Source organism: Artemia franciscana, chromosome 18 (assembly GCF_032884065.1).
Source record: "Artemia franciscana chromosome 18, ASM3288406v1, whole genome shotgun sequence".
Lineage (NCBI taxonomy): Eukaryota > Metazoa > Arthropoda > Branchiopoda > Anostraca > Artemiidae > Artemia > Artemia franciscana.
In genome coordinates, this window is record NC_088880.1 from 781,689 (window position 1) to 796,801 (window position 15,113).

A 15,113-nucleotide genomic window follows, 5' to 3' on the forward strand; every position below is an offset into this window, starting at 1 on the left:
TCTTTATGCTGTGTCTACAATATTTTTTTTCATATAGATTTTGAGTTGATATTTTTTATAATGTTAGTTTGAGTGAGAAGACATATTTATTGAAACAAAATTGTTTTATCTCAGGGTGGCATGAATTAAGGGTGTGGGGATATACTAGGAGTAGGATTTTACTTATGAACCAAGAATATCCAAAACTTTTTATGTTATCAATTTACATAAAATAATCTTATTACTAGATCTTGTAAAAAAAAGGAAAAAAAAACTTGAGCTATGTTTACAATAATTTGTTTTTTACATTAATTTTTGATTTAACATTTATACAAGCGGTAGGATTCTGCTTATGAACTTGGGATATTGAAAACTTTCTACGGTATTAATTTGCACGAAACTTCTTTATTATTAAGCTAGCTTAATAATAAAGAAGTGTTTAAGTGTTTACAATAAATTTGCTTTTCATAACAATTTTCAGTTAATATTTTGATAAAAGTAGCTTATGGGAAAGAGACATATTTCTTAAAACCATATTTTTAGAGTCAGGATTGCATGCGTTAAAAGTTTGGAGATATACATGAAGCAGTATTTTATTTATTAACTAGGGGTGTTCGAATTACTTACTCCCTGTTATCAATTTACATTGTATTACTTGATTTTTTAACAATTTTTTATACTATGTTTACAATAAATTTTTTCACATAAATTTTGAGTGGATAATGTTGAGGAAAAGAATATTGGCTGAAATAGACATAAATATATTCAAGGAACAAGGAAGGTCACACAAAAAGTGGTTCGTTATGTCAGAAGAGGAACAGTAATATCAAACTAAGAGACATAAAGAAGAGGGATTTCTTTACAGAGACATCTGAAAATATGCCAGAAAAGACAGTGATAAAGCACACGATAAATTTGTGGATGAAACTTCAAAGATAAAATTTTATATTCCAGGATTTAAGAATGAACATTGTGTTAATTATGGACTAAGAGAAGAGAAAAGATGTCCAGTCAAGAGAGAATATAAGAAATTAATGTATGGAAGGGGTTCTTAAAATCCAAAATCATTCTGGAAGAGCACCAACATATCATTTTGCAACAAATCTCATTACTGATATAGTTGATACGATTTGTATCATAATTATACGATAAATTTGTTTTTGCATCTTAATTTTGTCTTAATCCTTCGATAAAGCTAGAGCAAGGATAATACTTGGGATTCCTCTAAAGGGATAGATTGGGATCTTCAACATGTACTAGAAAATCCATGTTATTAAAAAAAAATTTTATTTGGTTATTTTTGAATGACGTACACCTTTGATGAGCCTAGGGTGATACGACCAAGGATTGTTTGAGTATTTTTCCATGCTCTTATCTAGACAGTTTCACATGTTTAAGGAAAATACATAATAATCAAAATATTAAAAAAAATTAAACAATTATACAAGATTGTTTAAAAGCCAAAATTCTAAATACATAAATTTTGAAAACCAGAATTCTAGTCACTAAAATATTAAAAATCAAAATCCTATACAGTAAAATTTTAAATAACTTAAATTCATAAAAGCAAATCTTAAAAAAGCGAAATTCTGGTCATTAAAACATCAAAAACCGAAATTCCACATAGTACAACAATTAAATTTTATTACAGTAAAACATAAAAAATAAAACAAATATTTCTTTTAAACGTTTGTTTTAACCCTTTACATCCCCACCCACTGCAGTGGGTTACCTGTTGGTCTGGACGAGTTTCTAATCTCTCGCGCGGGGAGAGTTTGGCCACGTTGTTGGAGGGCTCCGGGCTTTTGGTACCTACTGCGGGAGTGCGTCGGGCTTTAGCTGGTCGATAAAGGAGGTAAAATGGTCTTTAGAAGAAATTTCTGTTTCGTCTTTTAATGTTTTACTCAAAGTTTGTAATTTGTTGCCTCTCCCACGGGGACTATGGGGGAGTAAGTCGTCCCCAAAGACATAGTTATAAGGTTTTTCGACTACGTTGAAGATAATGGCTATCTCAGAATTTTGATCCGTTGACTTTGAGAAAATAATTAGCGTGGGAGGGGGCCTAGGTGCCCTCCATTTTTTTGTCACTTAAAAAGGGCACTAGAACCTTTCATTTCCGTTATAATGAGCCCTCTCACAACATTCTTGGACAACTGGGTCGATACTATCACCCCTGGGGAAAAGAAATGATCTGCCTTCTGGCAAATAAAAACAAAATTCCACATTTTTGTAGATAGGAGCTTGAAAGTTCTACAGTAGGGTTCTCTGATACGCTGAATCTGATGGTGCGATTTTCATTAAGATTTTATGACTTTTAAGGGGTATTTCCCTCTATTTTCTAAAATAATACAAATTTCCTCAGGCTCGTAACTTTTGATGGGCAAGACTAAACTTGATGAAACTTATATATTTAAAATCAGCATTAAAATGCAATTCTTTTGATGTAGCTATTGGTATCAAAATTCTTTTCTTTAGAGTTTTGGTTACTATTGAGCCGGGTCGCTCCTTACTACAGTTGGTTACCACGAATTGTTTGATTAAATTCTAAATCTTGCCGTAACACAAACTTTAAAAACAAAACCAAAAGAAAGTTTGAAATACTACGAATTCATAGGAAAAACCCTACTATATATATATATATATATATATATATATATATATATATATATATATATATATATATATATATATATATATACACTAAAAAGTGGTTTTAAAGAAATATATGTTTTTTCTTTTAAGCTAGTTTTATCGAAACATTAACTCAAAATTGACCTGAGAAAAAAAATTTATTGCTAGCATAACGTGTTTACAGTTTATTGTAAACATGAATAAAATTCTCATAAAATCTATTATTAAGAACATTTGGAGTAAATTGATAATATAGAAGTATTCCTTAATTCGTAAATACATTTCTAATCCATATTTGTCCCCACACCCTTAGCTCATGTAACCTTGACACTAAAATTCTGACATGAAAATCCCTATAAAATATAAGAATAAAGAAGTTGATAACAAGGTAAAGTTGATAACATACAAAGTTTTTAATATCCCTAGTTTATAAGTAGAATTCTATCTTTGTATATCCCCACCCTCTTAATTCCTGTCACCCAAATACTTAAAAATATGGTTTTGTCCTTAAGCTAGCTTTATCAGGATAATAACTTAAAATTAACACAAAAAAACAAATTTACGGTAAATATGGCGTAATTTTTTTAAACTAATAATAAATGAGTTTTGTGTAAATTGATAACAAGCAAAGTTTAGAATATCCCAAGTTCTTAAGTAAAATCCTACTCCTTGTATATTCCCACACCCTTAATTCATGTCTTCCTGACACCAAAAACATGGTTGTAAGAAATAAATTTGTTTTTTCCCTTAAGCTGGCTATATCGAAAAATTTACTGAAAATTGATATGAAATCGAAATTAATTGTAAACATAACGAACGAAAATTCTTATGGAATCTTATAATAAAGAAGTTTGATATAAATTGATAACATGAAAATATTTGAATATCCTTATTTCAATCCAATGAATATCCTAAATTCCTACGGGGAAGGTGGGGAACTAAAATTTTTGTCAGTATAACTACACTAGCGCCACGAACTCCCATAGTGGCAGGGTTGGGAACTAAAATTCCTGGTAGGGACCATTATGCCATGTTCTACATTTGTAGTAACATTTTCATGTGGTTATTTACAGCAAGTTAGTTTGTCTGTTTCTACATTATCCTCATGGGTGTCCATTAAGGGGGGACGGGGGAGACAGCTCCCTTGCCATTTGCATTTTAAATTTTTGAAGCAAGAATCGTGTGTTTGTTAGGATTTACGGATATTCACAGATGTGAATTATTTTTCATAGCCCCCCCCCTATAAAATTCAGCTTATGGGCACCCATGCTTAAGCTTAGAGCCATATTATCCTACTAAACAATGCAAGGTTCAGGGGTATAGGTGTTTTGTTTGTTCAGCATAATGGCTAAAATTACTGAAATTAAGGAGCAATATTTTTGTCTATATATATATATATATATATATATATATATATATATATATATATATATATATATATATATATATATATATATATATATATATATATATATATATATATATACATATACATATATATATATATATATATATATATATATATATATATATATTGTAAAACTTCGTCGTTTTTCAAAAAACTTAGCTGGAGACTTTTTAGTGAAGAGTTGCTCAACAATAAATTGTTTTCCACAAACTAGAGGGGTGGTATGAAAATCTAGGGGCAAATAGCCAAAATTGATGAGCAGCTTTGGCAAATTACAGTTGTACCTTTAAATTTATTTTATTAGAGTCCTTTCAAATGCAAGCATCTGTTTTCAACTTTCCAAAGAGTTGAATTTTAAACATCTCCAGACGTTGAGTCAACCTTAAGATTTCTAGTTGCGCGTATTTACTATTCACATTATCACTCAAATTAGTTTAATTTTTTTTCAGAATAGATATTAATGCGTTATTATATGTTTTTAAGATTTGAGTAATCTTAGATTTTAGTTTAATGTATATTAAGGAGGAAAATAATTTTGGAAAATCATCTCGAATTCCTCAAGAGACGTTGTGGTTCGTGGGCACGTAGCGGTTCAGTACGTAGTGGGAATGTATGCAGTGGGAACTTAGTATTTCATAAATCAACTTGATGAAAATCTCTCTTTGTGACACCATATTTGTAAATTTAGCATGAAGATATCGAGGAATCTTGGAGATTATTGAAAGCTCAAATACATTTTTCCTTGGCCTATTCTAAAAATTGCGTTTCACAATTAAATTCAGTCTTACGTCTCTAGTTGCCCTACTATATGCATATCAAAATTGTCTTAACTCGTGATATCTCTCTCATGGATGTATGCGAAAGCAAGGAACCTCATCCTTTATGCAATTAGATAAAAAAACAAGTTTTTTTAAATGAAAATAAGGAGCAACATTAAAACTTACAGCGAACAGAAATTACTCCGTATATGAAAGGGGCTTTTCCTCCTCAACGCCTCGCTCTTTACGCTGAAGTTTGACTCTTTCTCTTAACTCTATTTTTAAAACAGTAAGAAACTTTAGCGTAAAGAACGGGGCTGTTCTTTTTAAGTTTTAATGTTGCTCCTTACTTTCATTTAAAAAAACTTGTTGTTTTTTTTATTTAATTTCTGGACTTTTTTGAATCAATGCATTTTTTTATCTTGGATCCCCTCACATAAATAATTAAAACGAAATATGCATATTAATTATTTGCTATTGGAAGATTTTTGAGAAAAAAAGAGCGAAGGAGGAGGCCTAGTTGCCCTCCAATTTTTGGATTACTTAAAAAAGCAACTAGAACTTTTAATTTTTTACAAACGTTTTCATTGGTAAAATATACGTAATTTACGAATTAATTTACGTAACAAACTTCTATATTCGTATGTTTGTACCTCGTTTGTACCTTGGTCGGTACCTCGCTCTTTACCCTAAAGCTTAAATTTTGTCCCAATTCTTTAAGAATGAGCTCTGAATCACAAAGGCCGTAGAATAAATAGTTGAAATTACTGAAAAAACTTTAGCGTAAAGAGTGAGGTATAACGAGGAGGTACGCCCATCATATGCGTAATAATTTTTGTTCGTTTTAAATTTTTAATGCTGCTCCTTACTCACAGTAGAAAAAAACTTTTCATAATTATTTTTCATTGTTTTTTCAAATAATGCTAAAAAATCCTGCGCCCCCTTCATTGAAATTCTCTTCTCCCATGACTAATTTCTCCGTGGAAATATCCTTCCACGTAACCTCCCCCCTCAAATCTCCACCCTAAACAAAAAAAAAATCACCCAATTGACGGGTATAACTGATCTTGATTAAACTTGTATATTCAAAATCAGAATTAAAATGCGATTCTTATGATGTAACTATTGGTATCAAAATTCCATTTTTTAGAGTTTCAGTTACTATTGAGCCGAGTCGCTCCTTACTACAGTTCGTTACTACGAACTGTTTGTTTAGTTTTGTTAATAAGCCGTTCCTTAATTTGAATTTACTTTATATTGTTACATAACTATCTTTTTTTACTTCAACTGCACGGTTATGTCATCAGCCCGTAAATATTGACGGTTTCTCCTCTGTGATCATTCTACTTATTGTTTTAGTCATTATAATGATATTTAGATCAAACAGTTCAGCAAACTGTAAGTAAGAAGCGATGCGGCTCAATAGTAACCGAAACTCTAAGAAACGTAGTCTTGAAAAAAAAAACATCAAAAGAATCAAATTTTGATGGCTATTAACCGATCTATAACATCAAGTAATCTTAATGAAAATAACTTCGTCGTATTCAGCATATCAAAGAACCTTACTGTAGAGGTTTCAAGCTCCTATGTACAAAAATGAGGATTTTTAATTATTTTTTTGTCAGAAGAAAGATTACAGATTCGGGTTTATCAGTTGTGTTTTGTTGTTGTTTTTCCCAGGGGTAATCGTATCGAACCAGTGATCGTTGAAGATTAGGATAGGGGTCATTTTTTACGAAGGGTTTGTGTACTACTTTTCATTTTTTTTTTTTTAGTGTAAAGCTCCTCTCGGACATGTAGGTCCGTGCCTGCATGTCCAAGAAGGGGTGGGGCCTTAGTCAGAGGGAAGTTTCCGTACATTATATTACTACACTAGTTTAACATATCCATTTTAATACGGTATCAATCAGATCTTCATGTTATGTCAAGCGTCTTATAACTTAGATCGTTGTATATCAAAGGTTTAAGGTTTCTACGGCTGGATTAGTTCCCTTTTTATCCACCGCATTTCATTTTACTATGTTTGTAAATGACTATCTAATTCGGAAAAAATCCCTTTTTTATGTAGGCATGTCCCAAAAATATACTTTTTATTTTATTTTTAAGGCAAAATTAAAGGTGGAAAGGCCACGCAAGGTAGTTCACCGTCTCTTCGTGGCTGCACAAGCCTTAATCGATCATCTGGCAAGAGTCACGGGGATTGACATAAAGACAGAAGTTCTTTTACCACTGTTGGAGCCTGAAGCAGTGGACTATCTAGAAAAGCTCTTAGATGAAGATGATAAAAGGCTCTGGCATTCCCTGGGGGATGTCTGGGAATTTCCTATGTAGGTATCTTATCTTGCCTTGCATTTGGATGTGAATAACGCCTTCTATGTGTTCCATCTAGTCTAATTCTAAATAAATGGTGATGTGCACGCAGGATATAAAATTTACCAGTTGTAAAAGCCATAAGGACTCTTAAAGGGTTCAGAGAGTCGAATCTTGAACATATTTACTGTTTTAATTTGAAAAATGTGATATTAATTTCTTGCACTTGAGTACAAGTTTTGATGACAGAAAAGTATAGGGACAGCTTCCCTTATTCGTGATTGTTTTGTTGGATTCTTTAGGACAAACTAAGTGTTTACAGTAATTTTCTATTCCTTTTGACACCCTTTTTTCTAATCTAATATAGACTTTTACTCTCTCTGATTCTAAGATAACTATGTAAAAAAAAATTGAATATAATTTAAAGTAAAAATAATACTATTGTGGTACAATGCCACTAAGACAAAGATAACACTAAAAAAAATGAAATATTGTTCATGGGTAGTGAGGTATATTTTTAACATTTTGCAAGATATACAACTTCATTAAAATGATTCAAATAGACAAATATAAATGGCAAGTAACTCTTTACTATTATACAATGTTTAGAAACGAAGAAACGCATCGATTAAAATATTTGTCGAGTTAGGTCTAAAAAGACCAACAGTATTCTATATCTTTGTGTCTATATTAACACTTAAAATATATAGAATATAGATATAGAATATATAGAATATATATTTAAAAATATATACAATAATCTACATCTTTAAGTAAAAATATTGAAACGAAGATATAGAGTGCTGTTGGTATTTATAGACCTAACACGAATATTTGAATGCAATGATATTGAGTAATCTTAATCTTTAAGTAAAAATACAAATACAAAGATATAGAGTGCTGTTGGTATTTTTAGACCTGACACAAACGTTTGAATAAAAAAATATATAATAATCTCTATTTTAAGTATTAATATAGACACAAAGATATAGAATATTGTTGTTTTTTTTAGACCTAACACAAATATTTGAATAAAAATATATAGAATAATCTATATAATTAAGTAAAAATATAGAAACGAAGATATAGAGTGCTGTAGGTATTTATAGACCTAACACAAATATTTGAATGCAATGATATAGAGTCATCTTAATCTTTAAGTCAAAATACAAATACAAAGATATTAATGCTGTTGGTATTTTTATACCTGACACAAATATTTGAATACAAAGATATAGAATAATCTATATTTTAAGTAAAAATACAGATACAAAGATATAGAGTGCTGTTGGTATTTTTAGACCTAACACGAATATTTGAATGCAATGATATTGAGTAATCTTAATCTATAAGTAAAAAGACAAATACAAAGATATAGAATGCTGTTGGTATTTTTAGACCTGACACAAATATTTGAATACAAAGATATAGAATAATCTGTATTTGAAGTAAAAATACAGATACAAAGATATAGAGTGATGTTGGTATTTTTAGAACTGACACAAACGTTTGAATACAAAGATATAGAATAATCTATATTTTAAGTATTAATGTAGACACAAAGATATAGAATACTGTTGGTCTTTTTAGACCTAACACAAATATTTGAATAAAAATATATAGAATAATCTATATAATTAAGTAAAAATATAGAAACGAAGATATAGAGTGCTGTTGGTATTTATAGACCTAACACAAATATTTGAATGCAATGATATAGAGTCAGCTAAATCTTTAAGTAATAATACAAATACAAAGATATTAATACTGTTGGTATTTTTAGACCTGACACAAATATTTGAATAAAAAGATATAGAATAATCTATATTTTAAGTAAAAATACAGATACAAAGATATAGAGTGCTGTTGGTATTTTTAGACCTGACACAAACATTTGAATACAAAGATATAGAATAATCTATATTTTAAGTATTAATATAGACACAAAGATATAGAATATTGTGGGTCTTTTTAGACCTAACACAAATATTTGAATAAAAATATATAGAATAATCTATATAATTAAGTAAAAATATAGAAACGAAGATATAGAGTGCTGTTGGTACTTATAGACCTAACACGAATATTTGAATGCAATGATATTGAGTAATCTTAATCTTTAAGTAAAAATACAAATACAAAGATATAGAATGCTGTTGGTATTTTTAGACCTGACACAAATATTTGAATACAAAGATATATAATAATCTATATTTGAAGTAAAAATACAGATACAAAGATATAGAGTGCTTATAAAGATATAGATCTTTTCACATACGTTACAAATTTCCAACTGACAGTTTCAGATCTTTTGATTAACCATATAGAAGTAAATAGAACCTAGGAGATGGACATAAAAAGATTTAAATTAAATGGCACCGATTCAGAGCACATTCTCGTTGATATTAGTTAAAATCTGTTGTATAAAACTTACATTCTTATTTGTTCAATCTCTTTATTAGAGTCAATAGAACATTGAAGTCTGTCGCCAAAAACTTCAATATCTTCAATACATTGGTTCAGTTCGTCTCGCAGTCCTCTATCGACTTTATTGAAATAAAATCTCTTTGTAGCGTCTTCTTTTGCCGGATCTAAAAAAATCCACAAAATTTCTTCAGAATATAGATCTTTTCACATTGGTTACAAATTTCCAACTGACAGTTTCATGTCTTTTGACTAACCATATAGAAGTAAATGCAACTAAGGAGATGGAAATAATAATATTAAAATTAAATGGCACTGATTCAGAGCACATTCTCGTTGATATTAGTTAAAATCAGTTGTCATGAAGGCTAAATATATCTACCAATGTAACATAACTATGACAGTATAAAACTGTGTCCTTGAAGAACCAATTTCAAGCACCCACTACTACTACTACTACTACTACTACTACTACTACTAATGGCTCACTGCAACACCAAGCCGCCTGAGGCCAACACAGCTACGCACGCTCCTCCTCCAACCTAATCTATTTAAAGCCTCCCTCTTTACACCCTCCCAGGAAGTTCCAATTTCCTTTAAATCTTTATTTATGACATCCTCCCAACCCAGACAAGGACGACCTGCTTTCCCTGTAGCCCCAGACGGTTGGCCAAAAAGGACAATCTTCGGTAATCTGTCTTCCTTCATCCGTAGAACGTGGCCTAGCCATCTCAACCTTTCTTTCATTATAGCCCTAGAAAGTGGGATTGAACCACATTTTTCGTACAGCCTACTGTTTGAAATACGGTCAATCAGCTGGGGATCCAGAACAATCCGTAGGCAATTTCTCTGGAAAACATCTAGTAAATTTTCATCTGCTTTTCGGAGCGCCCATGCTTCAGAACCATATTTGACCACTATCATCACGGTAGCTTCCAATATTCTAATCTCGGTATGCATACTTATCTTTCTATTCTTCCAACCTTTTTTTTAACTGTGAAAAAACACCCTGAGCCTTATATATTCTACTTTTAACATCTTCACTGCTCCAACCATCTTTACTAATAATACTGCCAAGGTAACTGAAGCTCCCAACCTGATCAATCTTTTCGTTACCTAATATCCCCTCATCATCTTCACTTATTCCTAGCCTTAGTGACTTAGTCTTCTTAACATTAATTTTCAAGCCTATTTTAGCACCCTGAACTCGCAAAACCTCTAAAACTTCGTTCATTTTGCTCACACTTTCATCTAATATGCTTAAATCATCAGCATAATCTAAGTCCAGGAGCGTTTTTCCTCCCCATTTGATTCGGTGGTCTCCAATTACCTTTTTGTGCTCCTTAAGACGAAGTCCATCAAAATGATCCATATAAAGGGGGATAGAACACAGCCCTGCTTAACTCCTGATTTAATACAAAACCAGTTGCTCACCTCATTTCCTACCTTAACCGCACCAGTATTATTTTCGTACATAGCACAAATCACTTTAATGTATTTTTCTGGTATACCATATAACGATAAGACCTTTGTTAACGCTCTTCTATCAACAGAATTGAAAGCTTGCTCATAATCGATAAAACTGAGGACCAAAGGTGTTTGACAACGAGGTGACTTCTCAATTATTAACCTAAGAGTGAAAAATTGGTCAACACATCCTCTACCTTTTCTAAAACCGCATTGTTCTTCCCTTAAAACTTTGTCTACAGCATCTCTCAGTCTAAAAAGTATTATATTACACAGTAATTTGCTACCTACAGAGACCAGACTAATACCTCAATAATTACGACACTCACTCTTGTCCCCTTTCTTATACAGTGGTTTAATTAAGGTTTTCCTAAAATCAATGGGTATTTCTCTTTTTTCAAAAATCATGTTCATAATCTTCAGTAGCTTATTCCTAACCTCAGAGCCACCATATTTAAGAAACTCATTAATCATGCTATCAGCACCTAGAGCCTTATTATTTTTTAATCCTTTTAGTGCTGTCCCCAATTCTTCCTCATTAAACAAATCTTCCTTCACATCCAAGGTATCACAAACTTTTTCATTTTCATCTATATCTTTTCCTGCAACTGTATCTCGGTTTAGTACATTCTCAAAATGTTCCACCCATCTTTCTTTAACTTTTTCCTTGTCACTAATTGTGGCCCCATTTCTATCTTTAACTCGGACTAGTCCGGATTGGTTACTCCCTTTCAATTTATTAACATGCCAGTATAATATTTTACTATTATGCCGTCTAGCCGCATCTTCCTGATCCTCAGCAATTTTATCCATTGCATCCACTTCACATCTCCTTAGTTCATATTTTAATGCTTTCTCCACTTTCCTTATATTCCTTTTGTTTTCATACGACCTGTCACTCAGATAATTCTTATACAAACCCCTTTTACTCTCTGTTAAACCTAAAGCTTTTTCACTAATATTCCTAGTTGCAGTCTTAGCACTCTTCCCTAAGACACCATCAGCAACTTCACAAATTGTTTTTCTGAAATTATTCCATCCATCTTCCACATTGTCAAATTTTAAACTCTCAAGTTTAGTATTCAACTGTTCCTGGAAATTTTTTCTCAAATTTTCATCCTGGAGTCTACCAACGTCATAACTTTCCGGGGGGTAGTTACCCTTCCGAAATTTCAGCTTTAAATTGACCTTAGACACTACTAGATGGTGATCTTTACTTTTAACATCAATAACAGCACTCCTATACATCCTAGTATCTTGTATTGATCCAGCTAGTCTTCTGTTTACAATAACATAATGAATAAAGTTTGCTGTCTTACCATCACGTGAATACCATGTCAACTTATGGGCCATTTTGTGACCAAACACCGTATTGGTTATAACTAGGTTGTTATACGTACAAAATTGCAAAAGCCTATAGCCATTACTGTTTTCTTTTCCTACACCAAATTTATCTAGGCTAGGGTACCATCTATCCCTATTACCTGGTACCCTGTCTATTTGCTCCTGTAACTGTAAGTAAAATTCATCTGAGTCACTAATATCTCCATCAGTTGGTTCAACGAGGGCATATAATATATTCAACGGATATTCAACGGGGGCATAACTTTTTAGTCATAAAATGAGCAATTAGTATTCTATTATTAATACCTTCACAGCCTAAACAAGACTTAGCAGCTTCCTTATTCATCATGAACCTTACTACCTGTCTATGTGCCCCATCCTTCTTGCCTGAGTAAACAAATTCTATGTCACCTAATTTCATGCCTCCTACCCTTGGGATATGAGTTTCTGAAACTTCTAATAAATGCAGTTCAAACCGTCTGAATTCGTCAGTCAAAATGTCGATAGTCGATAGTCATTTTTTAACGTCGTAACTTTCCAAGTTCCAATTTTCATGTTCTTAAAATCTTTGAAATTATTTTGGCCTCAGGAAAAGCAGTGATCCCGGATACCAGTGTAGGACGGGGACCAGCATATCTTCTCAAGTCTACACCGAAGTGCTTAAGCCGGCTTAGAACCGGACAGCAAGAAGTCCCTGGGACCTCCAGTAAGTTGGAGGCTTTGTGCAATCCTGGGCCCATCTTGGTCACAACATGGTTTTCAGCACTTGGCGATGCTCTTCTATCAACAAGAGTCGAAATCCTGCACAGACAGTCCCAAGCCTATTACCTTCGACTCATTATATATTCATGCCTACAAATATTATGCTACTACGGGGAGGCAACCCATAGTAGATAAATCAGCTAGGAAGAGATTTTTCAGCCCGAAAACGCCCATCAAAACAAACTAAGCTCAGAAAAATATCCAATAATCAGAATCCCGTAGGAGTGCTGTGTTGTTTACTAGGCTACAATTTCCTCAAGGGGCACCACTCCTCAAGTGGGAAAAATGACCGCAAGTTTCCCAGTCTTGCAGGTACCCCAGAAGGGTCGTGGCAGCCCTTTACAGAGGCCGTTGTCCATAAATCTGGATCTTACGCCCTGCCGCTGTTGTCCTCCTATAGAGGATCCTCCCACGATGGTGTTCTGCATCACCATGCAATTTAACCCATTACTGGAAGAAGGTTTGTAACTCATGTGACGTGTGAACACGGCAGTGGGCCCTATTGAGTGTACATTTGAGCGGCCTTCTTCCTCCTCCACCTGTATTTATGACCCCCAGGAGAGGGCGCCCCAGTTTCTATTATTGACCCCCCCCCCTAGGACAAGGTCCTACTTGGTCTAAGCCTCCTATGGAGCTACTCTATCTTTCTGTAGTGATCAATTAAATAATGAAAAGGGGAGTTTGATACCTACTCATATATGTGTCCAAATGTTCCACTGTCTGTTCCTTCCGTATTTGTACTGACAATTATCTATTTTTGGGATGCAGCGGTGACCATCAAGCTAGTAAGACACTATTCTAAGTCAAATCAAATGCTTGTGATTAGCACGATAAGAAAGAAGAACAAGCGTAAAGTATTTAAGCCCCCTTGATATTCAAACGCTTCTATTCCTGAATTGTGTCAGATTGACTTCATCTGTGGGCCAGAAACCCAGCTGCGACCATAATCATTATATCAAATAAAGGCAGGAACAAAAGACAAAATTACTCAGGGAATTGGCATAAATGTTTAAGCACAAAGTCTACAATTCAAAAGGGTATCTTCCGAGAGTATAAGCATTGGTATTTAACACTAAAATATATTTACTAGTTGCAATACAAATAATAATGTATTATATATATAACCATAATATAGCAAAATGATATCCACCAAAATTCAGTCTGATTTTGGAAGGGCTGATAATCTACTGAGTATGTAACCGGGCAGCTGAAAATCTAAAAATGTTGAAAATGAATACATCAATAAAACTTACATTCTTATTTGTTCAATCTCTTTATTAGAGTCAATAGAACATTGAAGTCTGTCCCCAAAAACTTCAATATCTTCAATACATTGGTTCAGTTCGTCTCGCAGTCCTCTATCGAATTTATTTAAATAAAATCTCTTTGTAGCATCTTCTTTTGCAGAATCTAAAAAAAATCCACAAAATTTCTTCAGAATATAGATCTTTTCACATACGTTACAAATTTTCAACTGACTTCGTGTCTGGGCCAGAAACCCAGCTGCGAACATAATCTTTATATCAAATAAAGGCAGGAACAAAAGACAAAATTGTTCAGGGATTTGGCATAAATGCTTAAGCACAAAGTCTACAATTGTTTTTAATAGACATAACTGATTTGAGAGAAACCAAATCACAGTATTTTAATAAAAAAAACTTATTTAATACAAAATTTACTTAATAAATTACTGTATTTTAGGCAATTCGTTTATTGTTCACACATAGTAAATTTTGTTAAGAAAAGTATGCATGTTTGACTTCTACTTTCCCAAAATATTAAGAGATTCAGTTGAGTCTGTAAGGAAATATTGAGGGGCGTGTTGAACTAAATCAAAACATGAAATATGTCTATGGGTAGTCAAAGGGTGTAACTCATGAATGAGTGAGTATATTAATTCGGAACTTTCAGGAAATGATATGGGAGATGATCAATTAACCAAAAAGGAAATATTTACACGCTACCACTGCTACAACTACTACTACTTTTACTACTACCGCAACTACTACTACTAATACACCTACTATCAC

At 32.6% G+C, this 15,113-nt stretch overlaps 1 protein-coding gene across 4 annotated transcripts in view; it reads left to right on the top strand.

Moving 5' to 3' along the window:
* Nucleotides 1-15,113, top strand: part of LOC136038473 (uncharacterized) — a 181,881-nt gene that overhangs the window by 153,812 nt on the left and 12,956 nt on the right. For 3 of the 4 annotated variants that reach the window (XM_065721538.1, XM_065721539.1, XM_065721540.1), the window contains one exon: nt 6,883-7,103. The exons of the other annotated variant lie outside the window; for it this stretch is intronic. In XM_065721538.1, coding sequence (XP_065577610.1) covers nt 6,883-7,103 — 221 coding nt within the window. The remainder of the gene's footprint in view (nt 1-6,882; nt 7,104-15,113) is intronic. 4 annotated transcript variants of the gene reach the window in all.